The sequence below is a fragment of the Vigna umbellata genome, chromosome 11, assembly GCF_029865625.1.
Source record: "Vigna umbellata cultivar VRB3 chromosome 11, Vumbellata_1.0, whole genome shotgun sequence".
In the NCBI taxonomy this organism is placed as follows: Eukaryota; Viridiplantae; Streptophyta; class Magnoliopsida; order Fabales; family Fabaceae; genus Vigna; species Vigna umbellata.
In genome coordinates, this window is record NC_142175.1 from 32,976,601 (window position 1) to 32,993,561 (window position 16,961).

At 31.3% G+C, this 16,961-nt stretch overlaps 2 protein-coding genes across 3 annotated transcripts; both read left to right on the forward strand.

The window, feature by feature from the left end:
• Nucleotides 1-60: 60 nt before the first annotated feature.
• LOC124835587 (Rubredoxin-like superfamily protein) lies at nucleotides 61-4,582 on the forward strand. Of its 2 annotated transcripts, XM_047310550.2 has the most exons (6): nucleotides 65-355; nucleotides 428-516; nucleotides 778-828; nucleotides 1,720-1,786; nucleotides 1,910-1,989; nucleotides 4,273-4,582. In XM_047310550.2, the coding sequence occupies exons 1-6, from the start codon at nucleotides 217-219 to the stop codon at nucleotides 4,333-4,335; spliced, it is 489 nt and encodes a 162-aa protein (XP_047166506.1). In that variant the 5' UTR covers nucleotides 65-216; the 3' UTR covers nucleotides 4,336-4,582. The 2 variants fall into 2 exon arrangements, with proteins under 2 accessions (XP_087957865.1, XP_047166506.1); XM_088101739.1 differs by having other exon boundaries at nucleotides 61-516.
• An 8,906-nt stretch (nucleotides 4,583-13,488) lies between these two features.
• On the forward strand, nucleotides 13,489-16,954 carry LOC124835588 (uncharacterized). The gene is made up of 9 exons (XM_047310551.2): nucleotides 13,489-13,763; nucleotides 14,028-14,142; nucleotides 14,798-14,834; nucleotides 14,961-15,030; nucleotides 15,127-15,231; nucleotides 15,636-15,786; nucleotides 15,875-15,957; nucleotides 16,444-16,537; nucleotides 16,620-16,954. The coding sequence occupies exons 1-9, from the start codon at nucleotides 13,733-13,735 to the stop codon at nucleotides 16,702-16,704; spliced, it is 771 nt and encodes a 256-aa protein (XP_047166507.2). The 5' UTR covers nucleotides 13,489-13,732; the 3' UTR covers nucleotides 16,705-16,954.
• The last annotated feature ends 7 nt before the right edge of the window (nucleotides 16,955-16,961 follow it).

The window sequence follows — 16,961 nt, forward strand, 5'->3', positions numbered from 1 at the left end:
AAATTGCAAAGATTAAAATTTGAAATAAAATAAATTGAAATACGGAATAATAAAATGTAGTAAAATTGTAATTTTGAGCGGCCGATGGGTTAGGAGAAATCGAAAGGTAGCCGAAGAGAAAGAGAAAAGACGATCTAGAGTGAAGGAAGTCGCAGGAGGTAACAACTCCATTTCCAATTTTCTGACTCGGCTGACGGGTGCGACCTGAGATCAAACATGTTGCGGAGGTTTCTCTCTTCCCACCTAAAAACCCTAGCCGCCGCTTCTTCCTCCTCTCTCACTTCCCGATCTGCTTCCGCCGCCGCCAGATTCCCCGCTCTTTCTCGCTCCTACCGCTACTTCTCAACTCAATCCGGTGCTCTATCTTCCTCTTTCTTTATTTTCTCTTTCGCCAATCGATTATTCGTCTTATTTCTTCTTCTTATAGAGGATGCTACTGCGATCAAAAAGAAGGTTGAGGATGTAATGCCTATCGCTACCGGACACGAGCGCGAGGAGCTTGAAGCTGAGCTCGAGGTCTCTCTCTCTCTCTCTCTCTCTCTCTCTCTCTCTCGATTCAATCAAATGCATAGTGTGCTTCGTTTTTTGTTAATAATTCCATATTATTTATTCTTCATACGCACACACGAGCCTTATGGTTAAGGTTTAAAATATTGAAGAAAGAGCTATTAAGCAAAGTGTTATTTCCTATACACAATTTGAGTTGAACCAAGCATTTGAAGGGAGGTTCTCATTATTGTTTTTTTGTTCTAACTGTAATCTGATTATTTTGATTAGGGAAGGGATATTCTTGAAATAGACCATCCCGAAGGTCCTTTCGGCACAAAGGTCAGTCTTATTGCTTCTCTATTTGAACTGTATTTTAACTAATGTATAAGTTTGTTTTCTAGGAATAGCATTGATTTCGCCATGGGAAACTATAAGAGTCCATAAGTGATGTTCGTTTCGATTTTCATTTCATCTTTTGTTTGAGATTTATGCTTGTGTAGCAGTTTTCCATTTGAAGGCTAGGAAACCTTGTAATGCACTATTTCCTGGTAACACCCCCTCCAGGGCGTACACACTACATGTGACTATCTCTGCATAACCTGAACAAGCGTTGCTGTAACTGTTGAGTCTTGGAATTTACTTATTGGAAGGTGTTTTCGATGTTGGTATGACCATATTTTTGTAGTACCGCAATTATGTGAAGAGGTCTTGATTGTGAAAAACTTGAGTATTTCTTCTTCTAGGTTAAGATTACATCTAGAAGCAAGCTCCTCATAACCTGTTGATATTAAAGTCTGTGGTACTCTCTCATAAACCATTGTGTCAATAAATGATAATCCTTGTGCTTAATGAGGTTTTAGTCCAGGAGAGAAGTGTGAAAGCGTTGTTGATGCATAATATTTTGACGTCAGTGAAATTCGTTGAGCTAAGCTTGGATAACAATATAGCTGTTAACACAGACACTAATATATTTGCATCAATTGATGAAATTTTATCATCTGAGATTGTCTGAGCCTTTCGTATCCTGTACCTTCTAATTGTATCTTACATAAGGTTCTTAGTATTTCCCCTTTCATTTGATTGAATGAGTTATCTGCCTGTGTAAGTATTCATGTTTCTTTCTCTAATTCTTACGAAATAGTTTGGTCAGATTCACATCGCCATAATACGAATAGTGATTTTATAAATGGTTCATCTGTTTCTGCTTTCATTATTTGTTTTGGTTCATAGGAAGCACCTGCCATTGTAAAATCTTACTATGATAAAAGGATAGTTGGATGCCCAGGCGGTGAAGGTGGTGAGCATCAAAATATCCCTTGTTTCTCTTAATTTGTATCAAGATTTCATCCTATCGTGATGAGAAATTCTTGAATTCTTGTTGTGGTGTTAATGAGGGGGTGAACAACTTGTTTTACTGCAGAGGATGAGCATGATGTTGTCTGGTTTTGGCTGGAGAAAGGAAAGCCTCATGAATGTCCTGTGTGCGCACAATATTTTGTTGTAAGTTCACAATGATGCTTAAAATATCTATTACTGTTGCGTAATATTTTTGTGGTGAGTGTAGAATCAATGAGTCATTTATATCCTGTGCTTTTGCTTTAGACAGAGATGGGGTTGAATGCCAAGATAATTAGGTATTTAGATTGAAAACTGTAGTTGGGTGCTTCACTTGTGCGCATTGATAGTTGATTGTCAAGCACCGGTTGCTTAGTGGTTGTTGTCAAGCTGAGGCTGCTCCTATAAAATATATCTGGAGCAGTTTTTAACTCCCTTAATAACTCAAATATTTCTACAATCTAATTTCTTTAACTAGTTTTAAATATGATTATCTGATTTTGTTGCACAATTTTGGTGTTTTTAGTTTATTGCTGTGAGATAATTCTCATTTTAGCACAAATATATTCTAAAATAGTTGATGGGAAAATGAGAGGTTTTCGATCTTAACAATGTATGTATTTTAAACATTGAATTTTTATTATCATCCAGAAGGTAGATGGTTTAAGGGTACATTTGGGTGAACAATTTCTTTAACTAGTTTTAAATATGATTATCTGATTTTGTTGCACAATTTTGGTGTTTTTAGTTTATTGCTGTGAGATAATTCTCATTTTAGCCCAAATATATTCTAAAATAGTTGATGGGAAAATGAGAGGTTTTCAATCTTAACAATAATTTTAAACATTGAATTTTTATTGTCATCCAGAAGGTAGATGCTTTAGGGGTACATTTGGGTGAACAATTTAATTAGAGAAACTTATTCAATTAGCTGCTACCACATGAGAGCTTATGTAATAATCGTTATCTTGGTACTATATGAGAAACTTATTGAAATAATAGATTAAGAGCTGATGGGTCGTTTACAAGTCACTTCCATATGCTTAGAACAAACACCCATCAATTTTCACTTTGACTACTATGATGATGAGATAAGCCCAAATAAATTCAATGGAGCTCTTCCAATCGCCCGTAAGTTGAGTACCTATTTTTTACCTCAAAGCAAGTGACTAGTCAAACAACGAAACCTTTTATTAGAATCAAAATTTTGTAAGCTCCTGATAAAATTATTAAACTCTTATAGTTTATTTATATTTACGTAGGGGCTTGTAACCAAAATAATATTAAGAAATCATAATCATGGTATACAAAGTCCAAACTAAATATTATTCTTATCATAGTTTCCACATCAAATGTAATGCCATAAAACAATACAATACCAACATTCTAACTTTGTAACAAAGCACTGAAGGGACAAAGTGTGACAGTGATAAAATTAAGATCCTGTTTCGACAAGGTTTTCCGTAAGAACCTCTAGGAGAAAAACATGAGAAGAAAAACAAAATTGACTTCTCCATTAGTTAAAATTAACTTCTAATGCTTAAACTAGTTTGTAGAAGCTCTCATAATTTTACTAAATTTTGTTTTCTAAGTTGTATATAAGATAATTTGAACTTATGGAGAAGTCAAGTTAAATTTTTTTTTCATATTTTTCTCAAAATAGAAGTTCTTTTGAAGAAGCTTGTCCAAATGGACCTTAAAACATGAAAGTTCATAAAGTGAAAAGTAAAAGTAACCAAAATTCCAATCTTTCAGCATCTTTGTTTTCACTAACATTATCATTAAATAAGAAGACGTGTTCAAAGGAAGAGAAACCTGAAGGCTCACAACTCACGAGCTATAGCTGAAAATGCACAATAGCCAAGAAAGATCTGGGAAGCCCAAAAGAAAACAGTGAAATTTTGTGGGAGCAGTTTTAGGCATTTTATTGAAACTAATGGAACTGGCAGCAATTTTTTTATTTTTTATATTTTTATTTTCAACAAGCTTGCATGGTCCTATATAAGCTCCTCATTGGAGTTCAACCGTGCGCAAGTCTGTGATGGAGTTGGTTTGTTCTGATCCTGGCTCAATGCGTGAACTTGTGTAAATTCACCTGTTAACCCTCGAGTGTGGCAACCATGGGCCAGCTCATCTTGAGCAAATCAATTTGTTTGCCGAATGCTCCGCAAGTTCCTGAATTATCTGTAACATCCCAGGAAATAGTTTGAAAATCTATAGGAATTTGACTTTGGCAATGTCATCAATATGATTTAGTGTAATGTGAGTTGGTGGCTGCTTCGGAAACGCATTAGTTTTTGCCTAACTACTGTCTTGTCTTGTGTCCAACTTTCGAGAGCAAAGTTTCTCATATCCCTGTCAGCTATTTAGAACATTAATGGACAATAATCAAATAACTGTTTACACATGGCCGACGCTAATTATTCTATCTTTTTTTTCCCCGAACAGCTTGAAGTGGTAGGACCTGGTGGACCACCCGATGGACATGGTGATGATGATCACCACCATTGATTGATCATTCAATTTTCCATCTGGAATAAATTCTGGGAACATGGAGAGACATTGTTTAGCATACACTCCGGCCTTTCAAAATGCTGTGGCCTGTTTGGTTTTGATTTGTCTGTATGGTATGGCAACTTTTGAGGTAGTAACTTTCTGCGATTGTTTGAACGCTGTATGCTCATTTTTTTGAGCTATCATGGTGCTAGACTGTTTTTGTTGGTTGCGAAATAATCGATAGAACTTGATGATTTCTTAACTGGTTTGAATTTCCGGAACCACGTAAGGGATTATGTTTTGGGGAGCAGGGAGAGAATTCCAAGAACGTGACTTCAAATTGTTTAAAAGGTGTGAGCGTAACGGCGAGGAGGTCCTCTCGCCACTAAACAACATTTATGTAGTAACGGTGGTTGTTTTTAATCATATTTTCCCCATTTTGTTTCAGCCTATTATTAAGCAGTTCTACTCGTTTAGAACTCTTAATCATATCTTAAAGAATCATCATCTTGTGAAATGGTTGTTTTTTCCAAGTTCTAACTATTTGGAACGTTCACATGGCTACAGAATATCTAGCATCAGAAATAGACGTTGAATACGTAGTATGCAAATATTGTGGATGAAAACAGCAAATACAAGTTTGATTACACCGTCATCAACCCATGAATATATCTCGCTGAAAGTTACAACCAATTGGTTTGCCGTTGAATATTACATTAACAAAAAAAATTATATGTATATGTATTGTGAATAAATCTTTTCAAGAACTTCATGGAACAAATGGCCCATGAAGTCCTTAATTCTGTTTTATTTTTTACCCAGAATAAAGTTCGTATTTATCTCCAGTGTAAGGGCAATTTATATCCCTAAAGTTATAATGCTGGATTTAAGGGTTTTATATTCCTAATTAATGTACAGAAAGTTTGGCTCGATCATGACAGGTGTAATATTTGACTTTCCCATGGAAAAAGAAATATATGTTCTTATTTGAAACTATGTCCTTTTCCAATAAAACAAAGGGAAAATGGTGGTACTGGAGGGTATCAGAGAGTTTATCACCTGCAAAAATATAGAAATAAAAGCATAAACATAACACAACACGACACTTTTTTTTAATTTTTTTTTTCACGAAGAAAAAAGGACAGAAAAGAAAAATATTGCGAAAGGTTATACCGAAATTCGAGAGAACAAAATAAACTAAAGAAAAAGTAAGCACTGAAAACTAATGAAATGACAACTATATATTCTTAATTCTTGGAAAGATTTATCCTAAATGCTTAGAGGTGTTTATAAGTAGTGCCCTTATAAAGGTAACATAAGAACATTGAAGTAATGGTAATGGAGTCCAAATCAAGTAATTAGCATCTGAACAGAATTGATTCAAAACATCACACACAATTTCATGCTAAAAATGACAAAGGACACATTTAGTCACTTTCCTTTCAAATTGAAGTTATAAGGAGTAGTCACCAACCTACATCTATGCTCTAGTAAAATTTTCCAACTATTATTCCTTCTCTCACATTTCGCCAAATAATTAACTGCTCAATGTATTCTCGACACTACTATTTATGTTCACCAAACACAACTTTTCATAATCTACAAAACCAAAAATTAACTAAGCTTTTCTACCTTATGCTTTGAGTTTGCCTTAATACTTCTGCACACATCAACAAGCTTTTTTTACAGAGAAATTTGGATATTAACCATTTTAGTCTGATTCAATCCGACAGCAACGCATGACAGAAGTTGGATTCCATGTAAGCATAAAAGAAAATTGGAAAGTGAGAGCAACTATAAAAAAAAGTATGCAGGGAATAACTATAACTTGGAACTCAAGTCTATGCAATTTATTTAACATGTACTCTTCAAATCAAACTCAAATGTCTCCATTGACTGCTTGCTAATCTCCAGAGTCTATAAAAAATGGCTAAACAACTCTTTAAAAAATTCCTAAAAACCACATATCATTGTAATTATTTTTATAAAACTTTTTTCTTCTAATATTTTTAAATAAATAAATCTTCATTTTGTTTTACTCACTATAGAATAGATTATATTGAATTTATTAGGAATAATATAAATATAAATCTAAATTTTATATAACAAAATTAAATATCATATAAATAAAAAGACTATTAAATTTAATGTGTCGGAAGTATTGAATTAAAAGTGGTGTTAATTTATTATATAATTATATAAATTGAACTTATATAATCGTATTTATACAATATTTCTTCCATGAATTTAAAATAAAAAAAAAAACAAAAAAAAAAGTCAATCTAAAATGGTAACACACATAACTATATCTAAATTATTTTGATGATGGATATATTCATATAAGTTTGATAATTCTCTTTCTCTTATTTTTTTTTCTTCTTTAAGGAAAACTCTATATGAAATATTGAATAAAAAAGATTAAACAATAAAGTAATAAAAGCTTCTTATATGAAAGGTTTATATTAAAAATTGTATAAGACTTTTCTAATTAATTATTTTTATTTCAATAAGTCTTCATAATTTAAATATAAAATATATATTTCCTTTTAAATATCTTACAATATGAAACGTAAAACAATACCATTTGTGTAACTAAACATGCAACTAATTTCTTTTATAATTAGTATAATGGTTGTGTGAAATAGAAAACATTTTACTTTAGTTGTAGACAGATTAGATTAAATTAGAAGAATGCATGTAAAGAACCTTCTCTTATTTTTTCCTTTCATTAGAAAAATGTTAATTGCATGTTAAGTAAATGAAGTTCTTCTACTAGAATCCATAATAATTTATTCTTAATCACACGATAAGAACAAACATAGAACTCACAAAAAATAATTAAGAACTCAAGTTAAAATTTTCTAATAGATAAAATTATTAAGTATTTTTTTAGAAAATTAAATAAAAAGCAGAATAGATTCTATTAAAAAGAGTTGTTTTCATACCTTTGGTTACTTCTTGAAACACTCTCCTATCTCTTCTCCAAAAAATTAATATAAAATAATATGTTTTATATTGAAACTTGAAAGTGACATTGGTTACGAGAAAAAACAAAATATTATTATCTTTAGCAACGACTTTTTTTTTTTGTTACAAATAAACATTGTATATATACAAGAGGCACTTCAACATGTTTTACACGTAATCAAATTATAAATTAACCAACAAGTTGTTATTAATATAATAGTATGAGAAAAAAATTGGTAACTAAAGAGAGTTAATGTATAAATGATGTTGTTATTATGTTTGTTTATTAAGAGCTTATTTTTGGGTTAAACATATTTTTCGTCTCTTAACTTAAAAATTAAAATTGGTTTCTTATCAAAACTTTAGATCAATTTAATCTTTATCTTTAAAAACTGTGTGAATTTAGTCTTTTTAACCAAATTGTGTGAATTTAGTTTTTTTAACTAAATTTTGTTAATTTTATTTGATGTTTCAAATACGTTTTTCAGTTAATATTAAAAAAGAAATGTGTCAAACAACTCAAATGCATAAAACACGTTTAAAACGTCAAATAAATCTAATAAAATTTAATTAAAAAAAACTAAATCCACTCATTTATAAAGTTAGACGATTAAATTGGATCAAAATTTTGAAGATGAACTATTTTTAATTTTTACCAAAAATTAAGAAATAAAAAAGTATTTAACTCTTTTTCTAAAATTAGTTTTATAAAAGATAGTTAATATACCGATAGAAGTTCCATTAAAAAAAATAATTGTGTAATTTGATACTCCCATATGAGTAAGTGACAAAACATGCACATATACAAATCTGTGTCACATCAAATAATCCAACCTAACTCCCCTAAATATTTATAAATAAGTAGCTTCTCACCATGCTTTTAACTTTATATAGTGGGGCATATACTATACTCAATAATATACATATATATATATATATATATATATATATATATATATATATATATATATATATATATATATATATATATATATATATATATTACCTTTAACATTTGAGGTTACTTCTAATGATACCATTTTAACAATTAAGACAATAATATTTAAGGTGTTTTATTATAAAGATATGATAAAGATTTTTCAGTTTAGTTTTATTTGTTTCGAATATGATGATAATAGAAAAGAAAATTTAAGAAAGCTAAGAGCTTATAAATAAATAATTTATAAAAATAAGGTAAGAGATAATAGGCGTAATTTGTGAAATTAAACAGATACTAATTATCATAAAATCGATAAATATTTCGTATTACTAACACACTTTAAAAAAAGAGAGAGAAAAATTAGCTTGTTATAAGAGTAATTTGTTAAACACTATCGCATAGAATAAGAATTGACACCCATGTCAAATTTCATAAAATGTCGTTTTTAATATGTTTTATAGGGGTAAGCTTAATTAGTTTTTAAAAAATTAAAATAATTATCATTTATTTATGAATTTAGAAACTTTAACAAATAATTATTTATTATATTATATAACATAGAAATGAATATTTAGATCCCATAAAAATACGTTATTTTTTTTTCTGAGTATCACACTGTTTAATAATTAAACTAAAGTAATATTAAAGGTATTAAATGTAAAGTTCAACACGTAATGTCAATATATTCTGTAATACACGGTGAAGAATAAAATAGAAAAGCATATGATATTTATAACACTTAAGGTGACTTTTATAAGTAATCCTTTATTTATGGGATTTAATTTTTTTATTGTCATAAGATTACTAAGTTATTTGATTTTTTTTTAAATTTATATATTTTAAGATTGACCATTAATAATAATACCCAATAATGAATGGGTATTATTTGAAGTGTATTTTAAGATTGTCATAATGACCCACATTTAATATCACACAAAAAAAAAACAAAAAATGCTGATTAAATAAAAATAATCTTTTTTATAAAGAAAATGCACCATTTTTTAAAGTGACAATACACTTTTAAAATATTTTCAATGTAATTAGTTATATGTGATCATAAGAACATTCGTTCCTTTTACCTATACATTTCAAAATTATACGCTGTGGGTTTTAAGCTTATTAATCATTTATCTTCTCTGATATTTCACACAAACGCAAAATTATTATGATTTTAAGAATTTACAATATGAATTATTATATTACATTTAATACATAAAAAGTTAGAAGAAGAATATGTATTATTTTATGTTGTTAAGTGACGATTAATTATTTTTTATCCAAAATAAAAAACTAATATATGTCTAGTCACTTTTTAAACTAATAAAATTAATTTTATCTTAAAAAAAATCTCATGTCAACTTTATTTCACTTGTAAAGATTCATAAGTTGTATCGTAAAATTTACTTAATACAGAATGCGCATCAACGCTGCCACATCAATTGATTCGATAGTTGAAAATTCGCACAGAAAATGAAGATAAGAAAGTCTCAATTAGTTGACATGACAGCAAAAGCACACCACTACTCTCTTTTCTGCAATTCTTTTATCTGCATTTTTTATTCACTGACATGGCTTGCTTCAAAATTACTACTATTAATCATGCATAATTACGTGCAGAATTTTCTGGGTATAAACATTTTATTGACATGTTACATTCTACACCATTACCGTTCATGAATCAAACAGTCAACAAGTTTTAGTTTATATAAAATGATCGGTTTCGATCTATATAAAATGATCGGTTTCGATCTATATAAAATGATCGGTTGATCGGATTATTGAGAGAATCAATACTAAAAATAATTATATCTATTCTAAATGATATTATTATTGTTTGGATTATAGTTAGGTCAGTATTAATCAAAAATTCATCCCAAAATTTATAAATACAGATTTAATATCCAGAAAGTTGGTTACTTATTTTTATAACGTATTTATTGTTAGATTATTCAGAAAGTTGGTTACTTATTTTTATTAAGCGTTTATTTTGCTAGAACACTAAAATAAACACTGACTTTAGCATAAAAATGATTTCTCACGGTTTAAGCTTAGAACTTAAAGACCTTTGTTAAAAGAAGATTTAACCTTGATCACATAAATCGGACACTAACAAAATAAAGTGCAGAATGTTGGGAATCCAAGTGTGAGTCTAAGTCTCACATTGGATAGAAATGAGAAAGTAGAGCAGTATATAAAGATGAAAGACCCATTAACTCATTGCCCTAAGGTTTTGGGTGAAGAGTGGTGTTGATCCCTTATATAGTTGGCTCAGATGTTATTAGAGTTTGTGTAATCCACATGGAACCTCCTCCTCGACAGATCGAACACAGAAAACAAGGAATCATGAGAAAAGATAGGTATGAGTGAATCTGAGTAGAATCATTTTTCTGGGGGTGGCTTTCTCATTGAAGTATATAAAGTTCGTTTTGTCCTAACAAAGATTGAGTAATTTATTTTATCCCGATCTCATAATTAATCTATAGTTTGTGAGTGACAGAAAGTGAAGCTAGTAGCTACAGAAACACTTATTATGGTTCACAAATGTCTACTCAATAGATTAGCACCAGCTTCTTAGCCTAAATCATAATATATGAACATATATTATATGCCACAGGCGTAATCTGCAAGATTAAAAGATTAAACAATTCATTGAATTTGTTAATTGCTGTTTGTTAGTTCCCAAGGAGAGGGAAGTTTTTAATTTGTGCTGCTATCCTTTTCTTCCTTCATTAGTATGACAGAATATTTTTTCTTCTGTGGATTCCAGCTTATTGCAAACCAGTTGCACTACTTTTGGAATTTCCTCATTTACTCTGCTTTTTAATTTGCTGCTCAATATTATGTTCCCCTGCTATGAAGATTTGCCTATTTAAGCTACTACTTACTGTTCAAGATTACTGTTTTCTTTGCTTTGGGAAAGAAAAGGAGCAGAAAAAAATGGGATAATTTATAGGTTTTTTGATGACATAAAAAGTAACATAATATTATTAATTCTCTTATAAATTAAAAACTCATCTACATAAAATTGATTGAGATCAAAAACACATAATGGTTAAATTCTGTTTAGAGTAATGATATCAAGATACATTTTTACATTCATTTGACAGAGTACAAGGATAAAATAGTCATAAAAGTACAAGGATAAAATAGTCATGAAAGTGTAAACTTTTGTATTTTTTCAAGAAAGGAGAGAGTAAAAAGCAAGTAAAGGTAGTGTCAAATGAAGTAAAAAATTTAAGTGTGTCAAATAATCATTTTTGTTTTGTTTAATAATAATTCAGTTCCTGAGACAGTCTTGTCAGTAGAAAACATGCAAGTACTGATTTTTAACATAACATCATTCATCATAGTATCCGCACCCTCTTTAATCAACTCTGGTTGTTTCTTTAGCCAAATCATGGTGCCACACAAAGAGACAAAAATAGTGTCAACGGAGCTTTTTCCTAAACAGAAACTTATGCTTCAACTAATGCAATTATTAATTGTCATTATTTCTATTTGAAGCTATTCTTTTACTGTATTGTGAGGCTAGGGAAGAGTTTGGGGAAAAAGGTGTTCTAAGTTGTTATATCAGGAAAACACTTAGTTTTTTGAGCTAGGAAGACATTAAGTGCTGAACCATTTATTGGCCATTCAAGTAGAATCTGCCATGTAAGTAGAATCACATTTAGCTTTTTCCAAGGATGACTTGAGAAAAACACATATATTAACCTTTTTCTAACCATTTATTGGCCATCCAAGTAGAATCTTCCATGTAAGAGGGACATAATTAAACTAATTTGAGGTATAAGTCAATCATGATCAGTTTAATGTTAATCTTGCTGTTAGTGTGCTAGCACTGTCTTATTATACATATTAATGTTTATCATCCTTATGTATGCATGTTATCAAAGTTAAAGTTCATAAGGGAAGAGAGAAAAGAATTGTTGGTGGTGGTTCTTTTTCCTGAGCTTGATTAAATTAATGCATAGATTGAGAATATCAACTAGAATTGTTGATTCACAGGTTAAGACAAACGGCACCAAACAAGTAACCAGTTAGGTGAAAGAAGAAGCACATATTGCAATTGAAGATTTCCATGAAAACTGCATTTTATAGGTGAACAGACATAGTGGTGTGCAATGAATGTAGTCATTGACTTATGCATAGTGTGCACATCAAATTTAACTTGCTGAGGATGGCATGGATATATGCCAGTTCCACTTTTTGTAATAAATTACATATTTGCTATCACTGTGAGAATCAAAGCTGCAAATATCTGCACCACTTGAGGACATGAAAAGAAAACAGGAAAGCAATATATATATATATATATATATAAACCAAATAAAAGAGCTAGCCAGTGGAATTTATGATGTATGTATCCAAGTTAGAGTCAACTAAAGCTTTTTCTATGAAACCATAGAAAAGATAAACCGCAATCTGCAAGTAATAAATTATAAACGAGATTTTGTAAATAATGGCCTTGTTTTATTCCATTGTTCTTCTTGTTTCTTAATGTTCCTTCTTTTGGCTTAATGTTTAATGCGTATGCATAAACAAAAAAGAGGTGAAGATTCTAGGATGTGTATTTTTTTTTCATCTAACGTGTTTAGTGTGTTGGGGAGCTTATCTATTTGTTTTTGTTTTGGCACTACTGAAGAGAAGCTATAGGGTTTGGACTTATGCAGTTGGTCATGAGTATAAAGAAACAAAAGTTTTCTTCAAGTGGGGTTTGAGCAACTAGGAGTAGTGGGAAGCAAGAAAGTAAGAGAGAGGCAAATGTAGTAAAAGGGTTACATGCTTTTTCTTGTCACTTCTAATTTGAGATCCAGGTTGTTACTGAGCTTAAATGTTATGAGTCTTAAGCTAGAAAGTAGAGGAAAATACCTAGAAGCTGTGGTTCCCTTTCCAATAGCAATTCTCAGTGATTTTTATTTCTGGAATTTCTTTTAGTCTTTGATAATTTGAGGACAGAAAAAGTGAAGGAAAAGAAAAAGACTTTAGTTTGAGGTTAATGGGTACCCATCAATCAATCAAGCAGGAATTGATAAACAAATATGATCTTTACAAGCACGGTTATTCTTTCTTGTTTTCAGTAATATTCTTCAGCTGCTGTTGCTGTTATCTTTATTTTCTGGCCACAGCCCACAAGCATAGATTCTCTCTATGTGCGAGTCCTCTGTCCTTGCTGTGTGCCTTAGAAATGGATGAATGTGCTTTACACTGCTTGGATTCTCTTTGCCCATAAAAGGTTTTCTGCTTTTGTCTGTCTATGCCTCTCCTTTTCATTGATGCTTTCTTAGGCGGTTCTACGCACACTCTATTGCTGGTGTGGTGTGAACACTACACGTACACAAGGAAACACACATACACATTTTATTCCAACTCCACCTCACCCTTCTGGGTATAAAGAGGCATCACCATTCTGCATTCTTCATTGCATAACCTCTTCATACTCCCTTCACACACTTCAACAGGTGGGAGTGCTGACAACAGTTTCTGACAACAGTTTCTCACAGCAAGATGAGCTATGGACATTATCATATGGGCTCTGGTTTGTTCTTTTGCTCCTCTTGATTTTCCTTATCCTTCTTTACACCTTGCATTTTGCTCCCTTAGCTCTTTCTCTCTAAAAATGCTTGTATTTTGGAAGTCATTTTTATTAGTCATGCATCTGTTTTTGTTTTTGTTCTAGCTTCTTGTATTGTTTGACTGTAATCAATGATAGTTTGCTTGATCCATTTGAAGATCATCGTTACTTTTGTGCCGTATTTTGAAATCTATCAACAATCTTCAAAACTTTATATGCCATTTTCAGGTAGTAGAACTGGTCGGAGAAGTTTGGAGTTTGGGAAGACACATGTGGTGAGGCCAAAAGGAAAACACCAAGCCACTATAGTTTGGCTGCATGGTCTTGGTGACAATGGTTTAAGGTATGGATGTCATATCTTTAACTTCTGTTATTGTTATATGGTTCATTCACCTACAAGGCATGTTGTGTACTTTTTCTAGTGTTGATCCTTCCAAAGCTTGTCCACTCTTCCTCCTCCATATTATCTCTTCATTGTTATTTTTTCTTCACCCAAACCTACTTTCTGTTTTACCATTATGATATGCTTCTTCAGAGTTCTGAGCTAAGTGTGGACAGTACTTTTGACAACACTCTTTATATATAACTAAGGGATCCAAACTTGTGTTTTTAGGTGTTGTATGCTTTCAGTGTTGTGTTTCTTTCAGTTGAGATTCTAAATAGAATAAATTCTGTTGGAAAAAGTTATATTTAAAGTTTGATTTGGAAGAGTATATACTAGATTCTCAATTAGGGGACCACAAGATCATTTGTTTTCTCTACTGATATGAGTAACTTGACAAGACTTTATTTAGACATAAGAATATTTATATGGCAGAAAAACTAACATATTACAGAATTTTTCTTTCAACTGTATTTATTGTGTTGTGACTGAAAATACCATTCAGATTTTTATCTTATCTTACAAATCTGTGTATTCCTAATTGACGTTTGCATTCTTCTCTGATTCTATTCAATGAGACAAGCATAATAAAATCTTGAGCTTGGATTTTTTGCAGCTCATATCAGCTGCTGGAATCTCTTCCACTTCCAAATGTAAGAAATGAACTTTCCTAGTTTGCTTTTGTACGCACGTATTCTCACTTTATCCCTATAATATTCTGATGAATCTATTCTCTTGTACAAAATATATGATGTTGGTTATGATCTGATATGCTACAGATAAAATGGATTTGCCCAACTGCTCCTATCCGCCCTGTAACAATACTTGGTGGTTTTTCCTGCACTGCATGTACTATTAAATAAACCCCTCTTGTGCTTTTATTCATTCTGATTTAATCAGCACCGTGTTACAGTAAGCTAACTCCTATTGTTAAACATTGATCAGGGTTTGACATGGGAGAACTTTCAGAAGACGGTCCAGATGATTGGGAGAGTTTAGATGCCTCAGCAGCACACATTGCCAACTTGTTATTAACAGAGCCAGCTGATGGTAATTTATATAAGCTGAATAATAATTAGTCTCTGTTTGAATAAATTTTAGTCGTGAAATAAAAAAAAGGAAAATGAATTGAGTTCCTCCTATAAATTATATCAGTTTATAACTTCTCCAAACACTGAGATGTGCCACTTAATTTTAACTTGAAAGCAGACACTAAAGTCTTTTGGGCCTTTTTATTTTCTTTTTCTGTAAGATGCTAACTAAGAAGTTTATGCAAACAACAGATTAATCATTTCCCAAGCATTTTTCAATATATGAGAATAGATTTTTCTTCATATGTAACATCATTCAAGTGAAAGGAAAAATAAATAAAGAAAATTAACAATTTGGGACTTGTAATTGATATTTGGTAGATTCATTCATTCTAACAAGAAATGGATTTTTTTTTGTCACAGTGAAAGTTGGAATTGGAGGCTTCAGTATGGGTGCTGCAGTAGCTCAATACTCTGCAACTTGTTTTGCCATGGGAAGGTATGGAAATGGCATCCCGTATCCAGTGAACCTAAGAGCAGTTGTTGGACTAAGTGGCTGGCTTCCAGGATCAATGTATGATTTCGCTGACATTAAATCATGTGTATATATATGTTGGTCAATGTAGCCACAAGCTAAAGGTTGGAAACTTCTGTTTATGTAGGAGCTTAAGGAACAAAATCGAAGTGTCACATGAAGCTAGAAGGAGAGCTGCTTCATTACCTCTTTTGTTGGGCCATGGAATCTGTACGTATGCATACATCTCAGCATGTGCTTATGTAACAGTTTGCAGCATTGAATTTGATTTTGCAAAACTGATTTTGAAGTGAAGTGACTTATGTTTGGTTATTGCTATTATTCAGAAAACAATGAATAGTAAATTTCAGCACAGAAGATTTGATCCAACGCAATAACTACTTGAAGTTATTGCCCCTCAATCAATTTTAGATTCATAATAATTTCTCAATGTGAAACTAAACATGTCAATATTTAACTAAAATCAAGCTAATTGATAACCTGCACTTAAATATTGAAACCATATTTCTTTGCTTATAAACTTACCACTATCTTGTTTCATTGGACTAAAAGCTTGTATTGATAAATAGTTGCTGTGAAATTTTTTTCCTTCTGCACGCAAAATTGTTTTGTAATCCAAGTAGAGCTTGTGCATGATTAACTATTCAAATGATGACCTCTTTAGCACGCGTAAAGCAAAGCTATTTACTGATGTAGGTGATGATGTAGTCCTCTACAAATACGGAGAGAAATCAGCTCAATCCTTAAGTTCAGCAGGCTTTCGATACATTACATTCAAATCCTATGATGGGTAAGAACTCTTGAGCAGAAATAACTCAATTTCGAATGAATCACACTTCAATTAAACTAATCATTAAACTTTTTGGGTGCAGGCTTGGTCACTATACTGTTCCAAGGGAGATGGATGAGGTCTCCAATTGGCTTAACTCAAGGCTGGGGCTTGGGGGATCATCATGAATAACATAACATAACGAGTGGCTATATCACCAAATGGTTTTCCAGTATATATAATATGGTATTGGTATAGGAGGAATAGTCTTCTGCGTTCCTTTAGTTATGTTGCTGAGAAATAAAGATCTGAATGTGTTTGCCAAGCAGTAATCTCCCTTTCACATTATCATAGTACCTAGAGAAAGGGTCAGTTGTACTGTTGGAAAGATTTTGTTTCAATTATTGTAATATAGGGTACTTAGTTGTGTTATTTATATATTTCA